General features: G+C 38.0%; 1 protein-coding gene across 1 annotated transcript; it reads right to left on the bottom strand.

Moving 5' to 3' along the window:
* Positions 1-6,918: 6,918 nt before the first annotated feature.
* Positions 6,919-18,372, bottom strand: HEY2 (hes related family bHLH transcription factor with YRPW motif 2). The gene is made up of 5 exons (XM_026705456.2): positions 18,172-18,372; positions 15,460-15,538; positions 15,260-15,343; positions 11,678-11,759; positions 6,919-9,128 (listed from the first exon to the last, which is right to left on the bottom strand). Exons 1-5 carry the CDS (start codon positions 18,252-18,254, stop codon positions 8,455-8,457), a joined length of 1,002 nt encoding a protein of 333 aa, XP_026561241.1. The 5' UTR covers positions 18,255-18,372; the 3' UTR covers positions 6,919-8,454.
* Positions 18,373-20,483: the final 2,111 nt, after the last annotated feature.

Genomic DNA, 20,483 nt, shown 5'->3' on the forward strand with positions numbered 1-20,483 from the left:
TAATCTTGAACATATGCCATTGCTTGAGAACTTAACTAGCTACCAGTCCATTTCAGAGGGCCATTCAAAGCACCAATGGTGAATTTCAAGCTACATGTGGCACAAATACAAATCTGGAACTTATTAATTAATAATAGGCACCACATTTAAACATGAGAAAAAGTCTCAACTAGTCTTTGTATATCCAAAATCAGGGGAAGGGGGGGAAGTTTTTAAATAACACAACTTTTTAGAAAGATTTGTGCCACAGAACCTTTCATTTTACAAATGAAATACAGCTGCAGATTTTCACATTAATAATGGGGGGATTCTTACGCTCAGAAGAAGAGAAACTCAGATTTTGGAAAACTAAAAGGATGCAAAAATACAACTGGAAACCCAGAAAAAGTATCTTGGTAAGATTGATACTGGTTTCTTAGATGTATTTAGGAGGTTTAGGCAATATCTATGTGGAGTTTCCTTCTGAAAAAGAACTTTGGACAATTATCATTTTGAAACTTTAGAGGACAGAGCTCATGGCTATTGTCCACACATTGTTGCAATACATCAGAGCTTGATCCATGGCATCTTGAATTAAAGTGTAAATTGGCTGACAGTCGGAAAGTGTTCTGGACTGAAGAGCCAACTGGAATAAGCAACACTGGACTAGGGCAAGATCATGTCTTATTGTCAAAGTGATGCAAACTTATCTTTGTTGCTATTTCAGTAGAATACCGATGTCCCTAAAATACACTTACAAGTTCTTAGGTAGAGGATTCCATTTCTATCTTATGTGAACTATTAGAGCAGGATACACACACACGCGCGCGCACACCTATACTTTTTAGTGAAGTCCTATATATTTTATAAATGCCTACAGTTGTAATTAAAGTGTACCTTTTGATAGTTTTAATAACTGCATAATGTTAGCATCTTATATATTGTTATAAACTGCTTTGGAACTTTTTGAGATAGATTTCAGAGATGGCTTTTTTATCCCATCAACCTGAATATTGTTGTGCCTTGATGCTATTCACTTTCAGAATTTACTCCTTCGCAAACAATTCAGAGCAGAGACATGATCTCTTTGCTGTGTTTGATTATCTAGGAGCAAATTTATGAAGCTAGTCTGAAAAATATAAATCACTTTTCCTCAAGTGATCAAGCATTGCTACTTTTACTCCCCCAATCCAATCTCTCATGCTTGCAAATCTGTATAGATTTCCATTTAATTTTTCCAGCCACAGTCCAAATCCAATTGCTACAATCTTCACCAGTCATTGCATTAGTTCTTATTTTAGAATATATTGTTTAGCTATAAAAATGTCTGCCAACTTTTTAATTTATGACTTTATTAAAAAATCTGTGCAATTCACACTTTTATACAGCAAAGATATGAAGACTGTTCTTAATAATATTCTGTCATGCTCACAGTATATGTAAAGGAAGATAGGCTCTTACCTGTAGCCAAATGCTCAGCATCACTATGAAAGCACCACTATGAAGGTGCTAGATGTATTGAACATTTACATCTGTACATTTATAACACTCCTTTGTTGATGAAGGCACATCCACCAGAAGCCAGGGCATATATTTATAGCACATTCAAATTTAATGACAACAGAACACAATAACAGAGTTGGAAGAGACATTGGAGATCTTCTAGCCCAATCCCCTGCACAAGTAGGAGACCGACCATATACCATTTGGGACAAATACTTGTTCAATCTCTTCTTTAAAACCTCCAGTGATTGAGCATCCACAGCTTCTGGAAGCAAATAATTCCACTGATTAATTGTTCTGTCAGGAAATTTCTCCTTAGTTCTAGGTTGATTCTCTCCTTGAGTCATTTCTTATCCTGCCTACAGGTGCTTTGGAGAATAAGTTAACGCCCTCTTCTTTAGAGCAACCCTATAGATAATTCTACTATATTTTCCATAATTCCTTTTGAACAGCTCTGTACTATGCACAAGTTCTTATTGCACAAAAGTTCTATAGAAAAGCCTAGCTACTTCGGAGAATCCCGATGCCCACTTTCCTGGATATCTACAAATCCAGATCATTTGACTTGGCTGCAGTTTGAAAATCCCATTGCAAGGATTTTTTTAAAAAAATGCTTTTCTTTTGTGACAAGCTTAACTGTAGAGGCGTATGAGGAATGAACACACATTTGTCTTTAACTGTGCGTAGGCATGAAAAGTGGAGATGCAAAATCAACAAAGCTGTAGTCTGTTTATATTACAGATGAATGTTGGGCAATGTCCAGTTGATTCAAACGTCTTCAAGTTCCATTGTGTATTTTTCCAAAGAGACCGTTAAGCATGTTGTTTTTCCCTCCCAAAGTTTGAGTTAAGCATGGGCTTAAATCTCACTCTCGCTAAGAAGACTTTACATTAGTTAATACTTGTTCAAGTCATAGGTAACACTGATATTTCTCTGGTTCAATCTGTACAATCTTTTATACATCGTAAAATAGTTTTCACCTTAAAAGGGCACTGCTTGGAAAACAAGCTTTCCATTGTTCTGTTAAAGTGTTACTTTTTTTTTTTTAACTTAACAGTTCCTACTTGTGTTTTTCGGTATCCTTCAATTTCAACATAGTGTGAGAATTGGTCAATGTTGAGCAAGATAATGCTTAGGTTTATTGCTAAGATTGCTTCATATAATTGTCAGTGGCCAGCAAGCAATGAGTGTCATAATCCTTATATTCTCAGAAAAGCACATTGTGGGTGAATAGTGATTTACTAGTATGAGTCATCCATGTATGGCTGACCAGACGTTGGCAAGCAATACTGAAATATTTAAAGGCCACGTTAATTGGAGTAGACAAATATACTGTATTTTCCTTCATGTCTGCTGCAGCCTGCAGCTATATTTTTTTGCATTGTATTTTTTTTAAAGAAAGGTATCTTGTTCTTTTTTTCAATAGATGTTTAAAAAATTGTTTTCACACGTTATGCCTCAAACGATTAAAAAATATAACTTGTACAAATCAGTTAAAATATATGGATATAACAAGCTTGTATACATTTTTAGCTTCCAATTTCTATGCAGCATTTACTGAGAAGGAATAAAAAAATACTTTTTATAGTTGATTAGTACAATATTGTGGTAATGATCAATTCACCTTCTCTAGTTTAATAGCTTTAAGGGCTGGGTAACTTTCCAAGTTTCTAGTTACCTTGGCCATCTGTTCTAGAACATCATGATCTGTTTTCTGGACTCTTTAGGATAAAGAAAAGAAATAAAAGAACAGCAGAACCGGCCTTATTTTGTGGAAGAGGAATAGATTTGTTGTTGCTTTTTTAATTTGGGAGTGCTACAGAGAAAGTTCTAACCCCATCATTCACACCAAACTTTCCCCATTATTTTCTTATCAATATATATGCACATTGAATTCTTGCTAGCATAGGATAATTGATCTCCAAGGTCTAAGAATAATTGCTAACATTGGTTATCACTCCATTTTCATTTGTTCCAACTTAGGAGACATCAGGAAGAAAAACTATGTAAGCAGGCCCAGAATTCTATCTACCTGTAAGCAGGATCAGGCTTTGAAAATTGAACAGATAGGGGCAGAATTTGGTCTAAGTGAAGAAGCTATTAGGAGGAGGATTGAGTTTGAAAGTGACCCAAATCAGATCAGAAAATGCATCCTGATGGGGAGGCAATCTTGAAACTATTCCGATTCAGAATGGAGCATATGCAGCTATGTGCTTCCCAAAGCGCACACACAAACACCAACAGACACAACACACTACTGCATTTCACAGGAGAAATATAGACTTCTCCTATGGTCACATCTGATGAAAGGATTGAAAGAATTCCAGAAACCATGTTCCCCATGCCTTTCCTAACATTGACATGTTAGAAAATGATTTATTGGGAAGATATTGTGTTTAGGGTTTGGACTCTGTCCATCCATTCATGAGCAGAATAACTGACAAAATAAACAAGAACTAAATTTGGTGGGAAGAGACAACAAAAGAAAGATTGAATTCCAGTGCTTCCCTATGGAAGATTAAATTGGGCAGCTACTCAGAATACTACCAATTCCTCCACTCTAAGTCATCTTCCTTCTTCCTTGCTGGTCGTGTAGAGCAGAAGCAGTCTGCTCTGCACTTCCCAGTACACAAGAACAACAAGGATTCAAGCACAGATGCAACACACATCCAGCCTCCTCAAATAATCCTTGGGGGAAACACACAGAAAACATTTTGTCTATGAAGATTCCAGTCATCCAGATTACCGTTACATCAAAAGTGGTTTTTATTTTAGAAAAGGCAACAGGACTGAATTTTTGAGAAATAAGATAATGTTTCGCTTCCTATCCTGGTCACAGATAAAACCCCAAGTTACTCTCAGAGAATGTTAAGACCAGTTGACTGCATAGAAAACACAATCTTTCCATACACCTCATCCTGTCAGAATCTATCATTCACACACACACACAATTAAACTCAATTATCAGTAACAGTCCTCACATCTTTAACACCATCCAATACAACTGATGAAGCTTTCAGGATAGGAGGCAAAAAATCTTCCTCAAAAAAATTGGTCCAGTTGCCTTTTCAAAAATAAAAACCATTCGATATTTTGTTACACAGAACAAAATATAGGCCGCTTCTGGCAATTGTGGGGGAACATGTGTGTGTGTGTGGGGGGGGGGGGTTGGAAATCCAGAAGCCATATTCTTCTCCCTTTCCCAATGATTAAAAATAATGCCTGGCTCCTTCTGAACAGCATATTCTTCCCGATAGGTGATTTTCTATATCTAGAGTAGAAAACTGTAACCCCTATGTTCCAGAACAATTCTCAACAATCTAACCTGCATGACTAATCATAAACTATTCTGGAAACTAAAATTCAGCAATATCTTGAGCAGGGCTGTCAAACTCCCCACCCACAGGCCAGATGTGTCATGTGCTGGCCACGCCCAATTTAGCGAAGGGGAAAAGTCCCAATGTCATATGACGCATGCTGTGATGTGAGTTTGAAACACCCGATTTAGAGAATCAAAGCAAATTGAAAAATTCTGCAAAGAAACACAACCCTTCCATCCTCACCTCACCATCCTGTCAGAATTTATCCTTCCAACCCCCACCATCCAGTCATAACTTATGAAGCTTCTTGGTTGAGAAGTGAAATGTCATCTTCCTCAGGCAAAACAGTCCAGTTTACTTTTGAAAAAGCATCTTTGTGACAACTATGACCTGGATGACTGAGAATCTCCATAGACACTTGGGAGAAATAGTTTCCTCACATGCTCTTTTGAAGGTGTCTACTTTGAGAGTCAGGATGAACTGCAAGTAGAATTACAGCCAGTGAAAGTAGACAGATAATCTTTATTACTGTCACTGACCAGCAAAGTACTGAGATTATGACATGCGAATAAGTTGAAAATGCCTTATATATTCTATAGCAGGGATGGCGAACCTTTTTGTTGTGGTGCGCTGAAAGCACAATACAATGTGGCCTGCCTCCCCTGCGCAACACCCCCACCCTGTCCGCTTACTTGCACTGCATATGCATGCGCCTCCCAGCTGATTTTCAGCCCATTTGAAGCCGTTTTCATCCTCCCAGAGGCTTGAGGGAAGCCTCTGCAGCCTCAGGAGACCGAAAAATGGGCCTTCTGGAAATACCGGAAGTGTCCATTTTCGGACACCCTCTGGAGCCTTCCCAAATTTGCCCCCCCAGAGGCTCAAGGGAAGCCTCTGGAGGCTGAAAACAGGTCCATTTCGGCACTTCTGATATTTCCGGAAGGCATGTTTTTCAGTCTCTCGAGGCTTCCCTCAAGCCTCCAGGAGGGCAAAAATGGCCTCAAACAGGCCGAAAATCAGCTGGGAGGAACATGCTTGCACAGTGTAGGTAAATTTGGCTGGGGCTTACATGCCCACACAAATGGCTCAGCATGCCACCTGTGGCACACGTGCCATAGGTTCACCATCACAGTTCTATAGTAAGACAGAAAAAGCCAAAACAGACGAACGATGAAACAAGGATATTCCAATGTCCTGTAGATCATTTTCTTCTCTGATCCCTCCTAAGGTTCCTTAACTAACTTAATAACAAGCAGAAACAGAGCCCATCACTTGTGAAATCCCTTAATGTTGGAGCTAATATATTTTATACCTATAAGACTGCAGGAAACATTCCTATAACTTTCTAGCTCCTTGAAAACCCTGACCTGGGTTCTTGGAAGGTATTTTTTGTTTTGATTGGCTAATCTATAACGAGCTATAAATGTGAACACTTTTTTTTGTTTGCTTTGCATGGCTCTGTATCTAATTTTTTTGATATAGAAATTCTCAAGAGCTGCCGCTACTCACACATTAGGCTATGACGGATAAGTTTAAGCACAATTTCATTCAGTATAAAGACAAACTGGAAGATAGACTAAAAAGCAATTATAAACCTCATGGGGCAGCTGGAGTGAAGATGAGGACATGGGACCAAGTAGTAGAGGGAAACTGGATCTAATTCTCCTTAATTCAGATCAAGCTCCATGCAGTTGCTTTTCGCCCCAAGAAGAAAACTACTATTAATGGCAGCAGCTTTTTTTCAGAAAAGGAAAAAAAAAGTTTTGGAGGTAGACTAATATAGGAACAAAAGTTGCAGTCTAACATTATGACTTTCCCATTCCAGGTTATGATCACTGTAGTTTCCACTTGCATCAACTTAGCAAACATGTAATGGGTGATTGTGTGCTTATCACTTATTTAGCCCCAAGTTAGTATTGATGTGAATTGTTTTTAGCATAATTTTACCACACATGTAAGAAACTAAATTGAATAGAACCTTAAGTGAGATTGTGTGCACTTTTAGTTGTGTAACATGAGGCCACTTCTCCAGGAAGCCACCACCATCTTGATTTGCATTAACTTTTAATACATTTAATTTCTTCCCTTTCACTGGCCACATCAAGACAATATCTGGAAGTCAGTCAAAAAAAGACTTCATTTAATAAGTGATACATAAAAACTTTTGCATAGAAAAAAGGGTTACCAAAATAATGAACAGTTTGCCCCTCCTCCAACTAGGAACAGTATTTTTAAAACACATATTTTAAAAGTACATTTGTATAATGTTTAACATTCTGTTTATTGCTTTCTCCACACAGCAGAGAAATGAAGTGCATAATACATGCTGTGCTTTCATTTAACTTGCCCTCCCCCATCATTAACTCTAGCTCTTGAGTCAATGAATAAAAATACTTGTGTTATTTCATGTTGCTGTAATAATAATAATAACAACAAAGCAAAACATCTTTATAGTACTGCTTGTATGGGTAGTTAAAAAAAAACGTAACTTAACATTTTCTGGGTTGGGAATTGAACCCGTACAAAAAAAGAACAGAAAAAAAAGGAAACCAAATGGCAGCAACAGAAAGTAACCCAAAGGTTCGACGTTGCTGCTACTACAAGGCTACTACTTTGGTGGTCTAGCTCCTTCCAGATCTCCTGGAATGCAATTGCTCTAATTTTTCGGGTACGTATGGCCAAAGAGAACCAAACTGAGCTCTAATGAAAGCCAGTTTTCAATCAGATATGATTGAATGGAAGAAAAGAAAATGGCCAAAGGGTAAAGTATTGTAGCTATTTAATTATACCTCTTTCTGTGACCAAAAAAAAAAAAAAAGACTCTAAAGGAAGCTGTTTCCCAGCTTGCAAAAATGAACCAAACATATCAGCTGTGACTTTATCAGAATGCATCAGTATAGAACTGGTAGTCAACTTATGCACACTTAGGCATAATTTGACACCAATAGTTTTACAGAAAGTGCCGGGAGGCTTGTAATTTCTTAAACCACACTGAAAGTTTAGTGCTTTTATCAAGATTACATTGTCGACATTTGATAGATCTGCACAATGAAGATAAACTAGATGAGATTAAGTATATACAATCTCAGCTTCTTAAAATTCAACTCTGCATACACTTAGTTTGGTGCAGTCCCACTGATGCTAAAGGACTGCCACCTTACTATGCGCAGAAGTATTTATTCAGAAATTGTATCCCTATTCTGGATCTTATTATCCAATTTCAAATTCTATTGTTTCTTCTCCGGCTTCATTTTTTATGCTTGCCTGGTGGTTTAGCTTGGGGCGGGGTGGTGAATGCAAAGAAACACATATAAACACATTGATTATTCAGAACAGGGCAAGCACTTAAGCATTTAGGACAGCGTTTGTTTTTCAGGAAGATTTTGTGAAGTATATTCCACCACTTCCTTGGCAAATAAAAATGCATAGCAAGAACATTAATGGTGACACAGGATATCATTTGAAGACCACTGTCATCCAGTATGAGGTCTGATTCAAGCGAAGTAGAAAAAAACCTCCATTCTGACGATTCTTATGGCAGATTTTGCTCACTCTTTCTCTATTGTGCCTTGAGCATCCGTCTGGCTCCTTGAGCTGTTCATCATCTAAGCTTTGTGCAAGAGCTTTCTGTTCTAGCTGCAGAAGAAGGGAAAATCTAGAAAGCTCCAACTTCAGTACCCCAAGGTCGGTAGGGTTTAGTGTTTCCATTACTGCCAGGTTGTTGAGAGTTAGCAGTTGCCGAAACAGATAAAGGAGGGCTAATAGCTGTAGCAGCTGCCACGGCCGCTGCAGCACTCGGGGGGAGCATTGGGAATGCTCCAGCGAAAGACAGAGGGAAACTGTGAGCTGCTGCCGCTGCTGCAGCATGCACTGTGGCAGAAAGCGAGAGGAGAGAGGTAGAAAGTGGTGGGACGCAAGGAGCGACGCTGCCCGCCGAGGGCACTCGGAGGGTGGAATCGGCATGGGCAAAAGTGGCGGTGAGAAGAGCTGAACCGTGGGAAGGCACTTCTGAGGCTGTGGAGAGTCTGCAGGGGGAGACGTCAGAGGGATGTAATCCATTCTGCTGCAATAAAGCCGTAGGGAGATGATGGAAAGCAGCTGCCCAATGATGAGGGTGCAGTGGATGGTGATGATGCGCCATGGAAGAGGTCATGGCAGCGGCTTCCCTCTGAGAAGCACACGAGCTGAGATGGGAAACTAGTCGGACTCGTAGAGGGTCTGCCGTGTCCAGACCTTCCACAGAACTCAGGTATCTTGCAACTTCAGTTAAACATTCTCGAAACCCAATGCTAATGAAATCCATGGCCAAAGCATGAGCATCAAAATAACCTGTAACACAGAGGAAAAAATATATTTAACTATCAGATTCTTCCTTTGGTTTTTCTTGTAAAGCACAGGCTGGAATACATATTTTAGTTCTGAAATAGGTTTGTGAAGATGGCCTGTAAATTAACCTGGTAAAGTTGACATCTTAGGGATAAATATTTTTAAAAAAATTGGTTTATTTAAAATTGTACTTCTACTATGATGCTTTTGACCCTGTAACTAATAAAAGCCCATGTCTGCATCAAATACTTACAAACACTATTAAATTGAGTATAGTCCTCAACGTACAATGACAACTGAGCCCAAAATTTATATTGCTAAATGACAAATTTGTTAAGTGAGTTTTGTCCCATTTTACGACCTTTCATAAATGAATCACTGCAGCTGTTAAATTAACAACACAGTTAAGTGAATCTGAAGCAATAGCAATATTTTTATTAAAGCAATAAAAATGAGAAGTAGATCTAAAACTAGTTTCCTCCAAAAAAGGTAATTCTGAAAAAAATTGATTACACATTCCTGCTATTAAAAGAATAGGGCTTAAACAATTCTCAATGGCTTCTTTTAAACAAAGTATCAACTCCTGAAAATTAATTGAGTTGTCTTTCTTTGTCAAACTCTACTATTTTTGTACACTAATTGCTATGTTCCAAATCACTAGCAGAAGCCTAGTCACTTTTTATGTAAAGCAGCAATCAATGTACTATCATGGATTAGGACTAAGCTATGTGTTAAGAAGGGACGCAGTGACTCAGTGGCTAAGACGTTGAGCTTGTCGATCAGAAAGATTGACAGTTTGGCGGTTTGAATCCCTAGCACCCCATAACGGAGTGAGCTCCTGTTACTTGTCGTAGCTTCTGCCAACCTACCAGTTCAAAAGCATGTAAAAATGCAAGTAGAAAAATAGGGAACACTTTGGTAGGAAGATAGGAGCGTTCCATGCGCCTTCGGCATTTAGTAATGAGACGTCTTCAGATAGCGCTGGCTCTTCAGCTTTGTAACAGAGATGAGCATTGCCCCCTAGAGCTGGAAATGACTAGCACCTATGTGCGATGGGAACCTTTCCCTTTACCTATGTATTAAGTTTACTTAATTCAAGAGGATACATGGCATAGAGAATCATAGATCCCTCCCTACAGAATCATAGCCTAAGTTGTGTCCCCAGAAATACTAGAAAAGAAAAATAAATTTAAAAAACCAATGTCTCACTTGTAGCTATTTATATAGCACTTTTGTTTCTTGTTTTCAAATCCCCCCGTTTTTATACCCTAAACATGCAGCTTACTCAGAAGTTAAACCAATGGAATTTCAAATACATATATCACATGTTATCCTTTTCTAATATGGGAAAAGGAGCCCAATATGATCATAAATTCGCAGGTGGAAACTAGTAATACAACTCTTTGCAATCATTTCTGTTAGCAAGAATGGAAATCACATGAACGAGCTGGTGGATAGCCATAATTTCTAGAAAATAATTCTAAAAAATAATGATAAAATGATTGCTGCTTAGACTAATGAAATTCATAAATCCCCTTCTTCACAGACAAGCTACACAAGGAAATATAATTAGCTTGAAAATACCCAGTTTTAGAAATACAGTAAACATTGCAGAGATGATGCATTCTTTACACTGCCTTTATGCAAATTGTCAAAAAGAATCGCCGAAGCATATCTCCTTTATGTGTATTAGTTTTGCCCCCACTCTTCGTAAGATTTGATAAACCTTATGAAAAACAAGACAAGATTATGGAATAGAGAGATGTAATTGCAGCAATGAAAACTAAAAACTGCTCCTAAATGATTCTGATCAAGCCCTGATCCACAAATCATCATCATCATCATCATCATCTGTGGAGTGTTCAAAGCACGTCATACATTTATTTTTTGAGTGTTTAAAACATTTCAAAACTGTTCTCTAAACCACATAAAGCCACATTCTGTACTACATTCCCAATTCTACAAGAGAAACGTGTCAGCCCACAAAAAAGTCAGGACCTACGGTGGATCTTTCCCCCCTTTTTCCCAGTCATATTGAGTTTCCTCTTTAGCTAACCCACACCCAGAAGATGCAAACTTAGATGTTGTTCTGGTTATGAACGGCGCAGTCTAATTTTTCATGGAAAACATTCTTTCTAGAACAAAGGCCAATGCATAAACAATACGGAAAGTTTCCTCTGGATCCACTTCCCGTGGTATAGCAACTGCATAATGAATTTTAAATTTGGTTTTGTTTCATGCCTCACAATAGTGGCCGCAGCCCTTTTTGTTTATGTTTGGGGTATTTGTTTTGTCTCTCTTGTGCCGATTGCTGTGCTCTTTGGAAACCCCAAATAGATCTCTGACTGGACTGCTTCTGAATGGAGTCTTTACTCTCCCACAGTGTTATGAAAGCCAGCACAAGCTCAGGGTCAAGTGCTCCTTTTGTCCCAGTAGTTCTTTCCCATGAGTTCAACCCTGCCTTGAGCACCAATTTCCACTCCTTTAATCTAGAAATGCCAGGAGTGTTTGCAAAGATTACCCCTGCTCTCATTAGAAAATCAGTTCCTTACCTTTCCCTCCTGTTGCCTGGAGCATCTTCAAATGATCCACCGTCATTTGCAGGATTTCTGCTTTTTCTAATTTGGCAGCTCCCTTTGAGATAAGAGGCACAAACAATAAAGGCTTAAAAGTACTGTGTGCTTTGATTTGGTATCCTCCCTTTTGAGCTCCATCTTATGGTTTCAATTTTCCCAACCATTAGAGCAGTCTCAGTTTAATTCTTCTACTGAGCATCTGTATTCCAGACTTTACTATTACACACAAGCACTATATATCACACTGCATAACATGACATATATAAATGCATGTGCTTGTATGGAGAGTGGAAAAGCAATGATAATATAGTGAGCAGAGCTATATAGCTCAGTATCAGACTCAGCATACAACCCTATGCAAAACATTTGCAAAATCCACGATGGATTCTTTATATGACCAAATGAAAGAAATAGAAACTGCAGTAAATGATGGCAATATTTCCTGGTGGAGGAAAACTTCACACCAAGGGCTCCCTTTAGAGTTGGAATAATGGGGGAAACACACCTGAAGCACCAGGACACGATTAAGCCTGTCTCATTCATAGGATCAAATAATGGGACATATCTTGGGAAAACAAGCAAAGAAAGATAGTGTCTTGGCATATTTTTCTGGAGGTCATGTGCAAGTTGGGAAAAACCTTTAATCATTTTCTCCCTACTTAAATATACCAATAAGCGAAAAACCTCCTAATCTAGCATGTTTTGGATATTAATAATAATTTAGTACCATTAGTTAAGAAACTGGTTCTAACTCATTCCCGTTAGTGATGATGCCATTTAAAGTTCCTTCTTTCTATTAACTATCCAATATCTTTCATTGTCTCATTTTATTGCATAATTTCATAAAGTTTTGCGTTAAACTAGTAATAACTTTCTCTTCTAAATGTAACTGGAAATCATGCAAGTTTGCAAATGAATATTCAAGTAATACCCCCAGTACAGAATAGACATGCAACATTTCTTTGGATGAGATTATATCAACTTTCCATAGCAATACAATTAAAATAAACAGCCATTTTAGATCAAGATAAAGCAGCTATAATGATCTGGTTTCGGGTTATTTAAAAATTCAAAAGGATCTTATTTACATTAAATTTTACTGTTATAACGTGTACGCGCATGCACACATGTGTGCTGGTATTTAAATTGTTTTTTAAAATTTAGTTTAGCCTTTATTCCTCAAATTACATTTTGTCCTCTTCTCAATATTGATCTTTTTCATATAGTGCAGAATTATAACTACTTGTTTCCAAGTCATTTCCAAGGTCTTAGAAAGCCTTGTTTTACAATGTTTGTGATTTTATAAAAGTAAATAATGTATCGTAATTAATAACTGTTGGCTCTTGTCCTGGTTTCTTTGACTGACCAAAAACACCTCCAAAATAGACCCCTTTGCAAATTGCTCAAGATAAAGCAAGGCCGCCAGGAATGAAGTTTTACACATTTGTTGTTAATTTTTTACAATTTTACAAAGTTACAGTTAGTTTATTACCTCATATCTACATTCTGTGTACAATCTGTTCTCTAACCATAAAATAAGCCACCACTTTCTACTTGAGTCAAAGAACACAAGAGAGAAAGTGATCTGAGGCCTAAGCCACAATATTTATTGTATTTTTAATGGTACAGCTTTCTTAGTGGGGCACCACTTCCCTTACAAAGTGAGGAGGTAAATGCCAATAGTAGCTGAACTAAAATGGGATCAACTGGAAAAATAATGGGGAGGTCCCACCGTGGTTGTGACTTTTCCGGAAATACATCAAAAATAGATATAAACACTGATATAAAAGAAAATGTAACTACCCTAGAATAATGAATACAAAGGACGCTCATTAGATAAAAAAATGTTAAAAGCTATTTGCTAAAGAAAATTAGGAAGCAAAAGTTGTGGTGAAATTGAGTGGAGTATATGGAATATGTGGCTGAACTGAAAGTCTTAAAAGCAGGATGTAAGATCTTATTAAGTTACTTACAATGCAAAATTCATGTTCACTCACTAAGTGAAATAATCTATAGTAAATGTTCCAAACTGAAACACAAATATTTCTAATGGTAGTTTATATTTTCTTATATATCCTTACAGCTTTAAAGTATAAGGCATACATTTCCTAAAATATCAGTCCCTAACCTATGACTTTCTAAATATCTCAGAATACAAGTCTATAATCTCTACCTAACATAACAGATGAAAGACCTATTCAATAAGTAAGGGAAGTTCTTTTTTTTTTCAGTTAGAAGATCTTTTTGGATCACATAGATCACATGTTGATTGCATATAGGTTGATCACTAGGTATGATATAGCATTTCTTTTTTGTGGGCAAAGGCAGAAAACCTATCATTAAAAATGTATTCTAATACAGACATTTATGCTGTAAATTGTCTAGTGATAGAATTCTAAATAATTGAAACTGCTGATTTATTGAATCCTCTATTTTCTGAGGTTTAAGTCATAACCAGAATTGACGATGTACCCAAAACCTCCTAACCTACTATTGAAAATTACCATAGTTAAGAAATCATTATTTTCTTTACTTCACAAACTTATCAAGAGTTTTATTTTATTTTCTAACATGTAGTATAAATTGTTTCTGCTATCTAAGCTGATTCAGGATCCACCCATAGATCTGGGGTTGGTGCTTATTCACCTCTTCAACTTGTGGAGTTTTTGGCTAATTGTCAATTATTTCGGGAATAGAGAGGATGGCAGAGGGATGAATAAAATTTGTCTTTCAAATCCAAAGTTATTTCATTCCTTATGATAATTCAGAATAATCTTTATTCTGAACAATTGTAATTTTTAATCGGGTACTTATTATATTTTTGAAGAAAAGTACATGGTACTCAGAAATTAAAGGCTGAACTGATTGTATCAGTTTTTGTAAAATGCCCTGAACTAATTGTTTTTAAAGTTTTTTTTAAGGTAAGGAAAAACTATGCAAAACAATGTTAAACGTTTTATTTCCCATCGTGCCATGTATCTTTCAAATTAGCATGTTCACATAAAAGAGGAAAATATTTACTTTGTTTGATTGCTGGGACAATTCTTAAAGTAGAATATTAGTCCTATTTCGTGTGAACCTTTTGGGGAAATTTCCGTTTAAAATATTGGTTTTGGGTCGTTTCAAATATAGCATGAATAACACACATTACATCAGAATTTTTTTCTATGCCTTTTAAAAAATCCAGCCAATTATTATGACTCTTAAAATACTAACTGGACTAGATAAATTAATGGGAAAAATACAATGCTATTACAGAATTTATCCAGAAGACAACTTGCCATATGTTTAAAACTTTACCAGATAAAACAATAGGAATCACTATAGAAAATTTCTCCCCATCCACCCAGAAACAGCATAGGCATTCTTGCTCAAAGGAGTAGCGAATAAAAGAATGAAAATATTTTTCAGCTTTGAGGAGAGTTTTGCTTTTCATCAATTTGCCACAACATTTTATTGAAATACCTGCTCCACCAGATCGGGCACATCCAGTCTTTCATGAGCTTTATGAAAGACACAACAAAATGACATATAGGATCGTTTATTTATTACACTTACTTGTTTTTCAAAAGCAGTTGGTACAAGTCGCCTCAGCTCGGATAAGCTGTTATTTATACGATCACGGCGCCTTTTCTCTATAATCTATTCCAATAAAAACAAAAAGCATATGTTTATGTAAGCATTAAAACTATAGGCAGAGCAAATATTTACACAACTGCAAATGTTACATTACAAATACACTGGAGGGAATTCCTTACCCCTCTTCTTTTTTTCCTGGCCATAATCTGAGATGTGGTGGTAGGAGAATTTGACCGGATCACAGAACTGGCATTAGGCCTAAGAAACAGTTGAAAAGGCATGTCAGGTATTGCATCCCATTGGTACATTTTTTCTTGCAAAGAGTTAATCTCTCCCCACCCTCAGAATGGATCCTTTAAGGCAAGCTGAAAACAACATAAACACAAGTTTAAACAATTTCCCCTCACCATTTCTTTTAAATTAGCAAGCCACAATGTGTATTTTTTTAAAAATTGTTTCAGGCAGTGATTAGGAGAGATCATTAAATAATAATTAAACTGACAATCATATACTTAAAAAAACCCTATTATTAAAATTCTGAATATGAGAGTACTCCAAGCTGCCGCTGACAATGCGTTTTGTATTAAGACACCATTTCTTGAATCCAAAATCCATGTGCCTCCTTTCCTCTCTAAACGGCACATATATAACAGAAATAATAAAAATGTTTATTTACAAAATATACAGAAATTGTGGCCTCAGAAAGATAGAGTCCTATTCTGTATATTTTACTGAGCATTTTAAATACAGCAGAATATATGACCAATGCAAGGCATATATTTTTTGATAGAAATTACATCCAGGTATAAAAGATTAGGAACAAGACTTCATATAGAAATCTGAACATTTCAATAAAATCTATGGAACTTATTTTTCAATTTATACATGTTGAGGCATAAATTCTGCTTTATAAATGAATATGTAAAATTAGTTTGTAAATGTAAAGATGCAATAAACACACATGACAAATATATAATATGAAGTGTACATTTTTTGTAATTCATCTATTTAGACAATATTATAGACTCCTGTGCTTGCTTTGTCACACCCTATTATTTCTCTTATCCATTTAGCACAACTCCTTTATTCAGTTACATTCACTTGAATTAAATTTTCCCTTAGGACAAACTTCCTTAATCTACTTACATTTACTTTCTGACTTTTAAGACTACTCTAAATTGGGTTTAAGACTTTCATAAAGTAACTTAATTAAAACTAATTGTTCAGTTAATCTGCACTAGCTAATTTGCTGTGATCAGGTGTGAGTTACTAACCTATGCAACACATATAATTATACTGGCTAACATTAATTATCTGATGCTTTGAAGCAAGGAATCAATAAAGATTAATTTCAAGTGCATTATGAAAGGAATTTGGATTCACTACATAATGCTAGACAATGATCTACAAGTGGAAAACACTACTATCTCAGCAAACTTAGAAAAAAAATACTAGCTGAAGAAAAATAAAATTGATTTCATAACCAACTATATGTAATTTTACTGTTATATGTTCTCATAATTAATTACAATATATTTAAAAAGGCTTACAATGCTACAGGCACAAAATATAATACTTTTAAAATTGTACTATTTTCAAAGAAAATAAAGGAAAAATGACCCCTTTTTCTTTTCCAGGAACTAGTGATGCTTTAATGTCTGTAGCTGAATAACCAACTAAAATTCCAAGGTTGACTGACAGCACTCTTATAAGCACATCTTACTGTGCCTTTCTTCAATCACTGGATCACAGACATCTCAGAGTCTAAAGACTGTTAAACAAGCAGAATATCATGCAGTGACAGAAGAGTTAGTTGACCAAGCCTTGTTCCATCTTTCAAAACAGTGTCTTCTCTTATTTTAAATAAAATGTAAAATATAATAAAGAAAAGGAAGAGATTCAGTTATTAGAGGAGATTTTAACTCTTCCTCTTCCTTTTCTGTTGAATTTCTTACCACGCATCCTTTCTAGAAGATAAATCCAGAATGCTTCCAGTCATACAACTCAAACTACTAGTCACTATGCTTCCAGGCATACAACTCCAACTACTAGGGCACTTGTGGAGCAAACCATCGCACCTTTTATAGATAAATACTACATAACTGAAAAGATGGAAAGGGCATCTGAAATAACAAAGAGCCTTAAAAACAGAAGATAAAAATATGGACTGCCTGAAACATTATATGTCAGCTTTATAAGCACCTTCAGGCAATGTGGTTTCTAATGCATCCTCTCACTTCTCAAGTCCACGTGTAGAAATTCCAGCAATGCACATCACTTAAGGTTTGCAAGATATAAATCCACATCCAAGGGCTTTTTTGACATCATCTAGTAACCGCAGGAAAAAAACAGCCCTGCCCTTTACTTGCAGAATAGTATCTACTCATTCCCTTGCTACCCCTAAAGATGTTCATTGCCTTCCAGTGTTACTTTTTCCTATTGCTTTTTCTCTTTACTATGCTCCGAAATAAAACCCATAGCTTCCTCTTTTTCCAATACTTAAAAAGGTAGCTATGTTTTTTTAAAAAAACTCTTTCTACCTGCCTTTCTTCTTCCTCTGCCCAAACGACAGTCTTATGCAGGATCATCGTGAACATCTGCATTTGGAAATTCGGCTGAAAAACGGCACCAGAAGGGTAAGTGAAAGTATAAAGGAAGAAGTGGGCGTCTTAACGTAGGAGCCATGAAGTCAGAACGCAGCAACGTGCAGCCCGGTGGATGAAGGCAAGAATGGCTTAGTCCCTGTCCCAAACATCCACAGGGAACAACCAGAGTCCATGACGCTGAACCAGAGGTACTTGCACTCCTAAATTCCCCCCCCCCGCCTTGAGCTGCAAGAAAGAATAAGCACAGGCTTAAAGTTTAAAGGGGGAAAAAAGCCTTTTTCTTACCCAGAATAATTATTTTCGCTCCCCACGTCTATAGTCTCGTCCATGTCGCTATCTGAGGTAGTGTCCTCGCAAGGTCGCTTCATCGTCGCCAAAGGAGACAGTCCAGCTTCCAAATCCGGAGGTAAATAGCAAGGACTTGGGGTTGTGAATAGGCTTTTTTTTTTTTGGACAGTCTCTGGATTGAGCCCGCCTATCCCCACCCCCACCCACCCCAAGCCGGCGCCAAGAAATCGAACGGATTTCTGAAGCTCTTTCCCACGGTGCAGCTCAGCCTCAAGCTCCAAGCCCCGCCCAGCCGGCGAAGTCACTCCCCCTCTCCCCGGGAGAACCACTGGATTGAGCAAGCGGAGGAGTGAGTGACAGGCCTCCTTGCCAAGTGCTTCTGTTCCCTTCTTCATTGGCTGAATGAGCCGAAGCGGTGGCAGGGCCAAGCTCTCCCGGGTGTCTTGGAAGCGTGGGAAAGCCCCGAGCGCCTCTCGCGCACAAGGGAGACGGGGGAGGGAAAAGGGGGTGGGAGGACAGCGGGCTGGCGCTGGCTGGGAGGCACCTTCAGGTCTCCACAGCCCCGGCTGGATGGGGACAAGCTAGCTTGGGCAGGAACCCCGCTCCTAAGTATGTGTGCCTGCTGACTGCCTCGCGAATGCCGTGCGCGCAAAGAGGAAGCGTGCACACGGACTTGCAAAATGCAAACAGATTTTTTAAAAGTCGTTCTCCGCAGACGGTTGGTGCGTTTGTCTGCACTTTTTAAACTTTAACCCCAGGGGGGAAAATGGCATGAAAACTAAGCTATGGCACGGCTAGGAACCAGTTAATACCTAGCAAGTTTTCGGGTGTGAGCATCTATTTCTATATTGGAGGCACAGAATAAAGCAAAAAATTGAACATTTCTAGAGACAGATTAACACTACATGTACACAAGCACATATACAGACGTACTTAACACGGGATTGGTTTGCTTGTCCCTTTATTTTTATAGTGATTTGGATCAACAGTTTCTTTTCCTCCACTGAATTCTAAGCACCACACATCTGAAAATATGACTTGACTTTAAAAAACAACAACAACCAAGGCCATCCTTTCTCAGAAGCAGAGAAAAGCTTAAGCTAGAAGGCAACAGTGAGTCCACTTTTGGAGCACTTAATTTGGAAGGTGCCAAAGTTTTGAAAGATTCTATAGGATCTTGCAGTAGGAATGGCTACCTTAAGAAAATAACCCAGTGGATAAAGGTAAATATCTAGAAATAATATAGTTGCCTCTTCCAAAGAAATGGGGTCTATTTTCAGGAGTGCTTAAGAATATTAAACGGACAGAATCACAATTAAGAAAAGCCAAGCAATTTGCTTGTTCTGCTTTTCATTTTGCTCATTTCAGCCTAAGTCCAGCATCTTGCTTTAAACTTAACCTCTAGCATTTTCCACCTTGCAGGCATCTTCCTATACTTTCCTCACAACTTCCATTCCATTTGGTGGCCAATTGCATTCAGGATCAAAGGTGCTATGTCCTGGAATCAGGCTGCTCTCAACTGGGAAACACATTGACAGGTGGGGTGTGTCCTCCGCCCCCCAGAACAGTCCTTCACAGGAGCAAGCCAGGGATACATTGTGGAACGAGAATAAAGGGGATGGGATGACCAAGGTGCTATTATGTCATGCTGCTGCTCATTGCCACCACTGCTGAGGTTGGGTAAACATGCCTTCCCTTGTCGATTGACTCTGGTGTCTTCGCCTGCGGGGAAAAGATGCTTAAGGTGTGCTTGAAAAGGAGACAGGGAGAAACGGAGAAAAAACGAAGGATGACTAAGGAAAGGAAGAACAGTGGAAAGGAGCAGAGACCCGAAAAAGTAAGCAGGAAGCCGAAGGTCATGTTGCCTCTTGGGAAGAAAATCAAGTCCCGGGCGTTGGTTAAATGCAGATGGTGAAGAGTTTATACAATTAGAAGAGTGATGAGCAAATGCACCCGAAATGCAGGCATTGTGATGAGAAAGGCCCTGCTGGGAAGAGCAGGAGACAATGGGCTTGCTGCGGATCTTTATGTCCTTGTTGGCGGCCTCCCCGTGTGAACAGAAACCCAACCCATTTCAGCTTGGCTGGTTTTGGAAATGTAGACTGTTGCACAGCACTACTATCAGGCAGTCTGCCTGTCTTCCAGCAGGCTTATCCTTCAACGCAATTCAGTCCTTCTTTTTTGCACTCCCAACCCTGACAGTGTCAGTTGCTTGGTTTTCACAAGCAACCAGTGAAGAGATGCTGGATGCCCTCAGAGGTGTTATGTAGCAGCTGGCTTTATAAAGGTGATAAGAAGCCTGCAGAGTT

This window comes from Pseudonaja textilis, chromosome 1, assembly GCF_049901715.1.
Source record: "Pseudonaja textilis isolate UNSWEBS1 chromosome 1, rPseTex1.2, whole genome shotgun sequence".
NCBI lineage: Eukaryota > Metazoa > Chordata > Lepidosauria > Squamata > Elapidae > Pseudonaja > Pseudonaja textilis.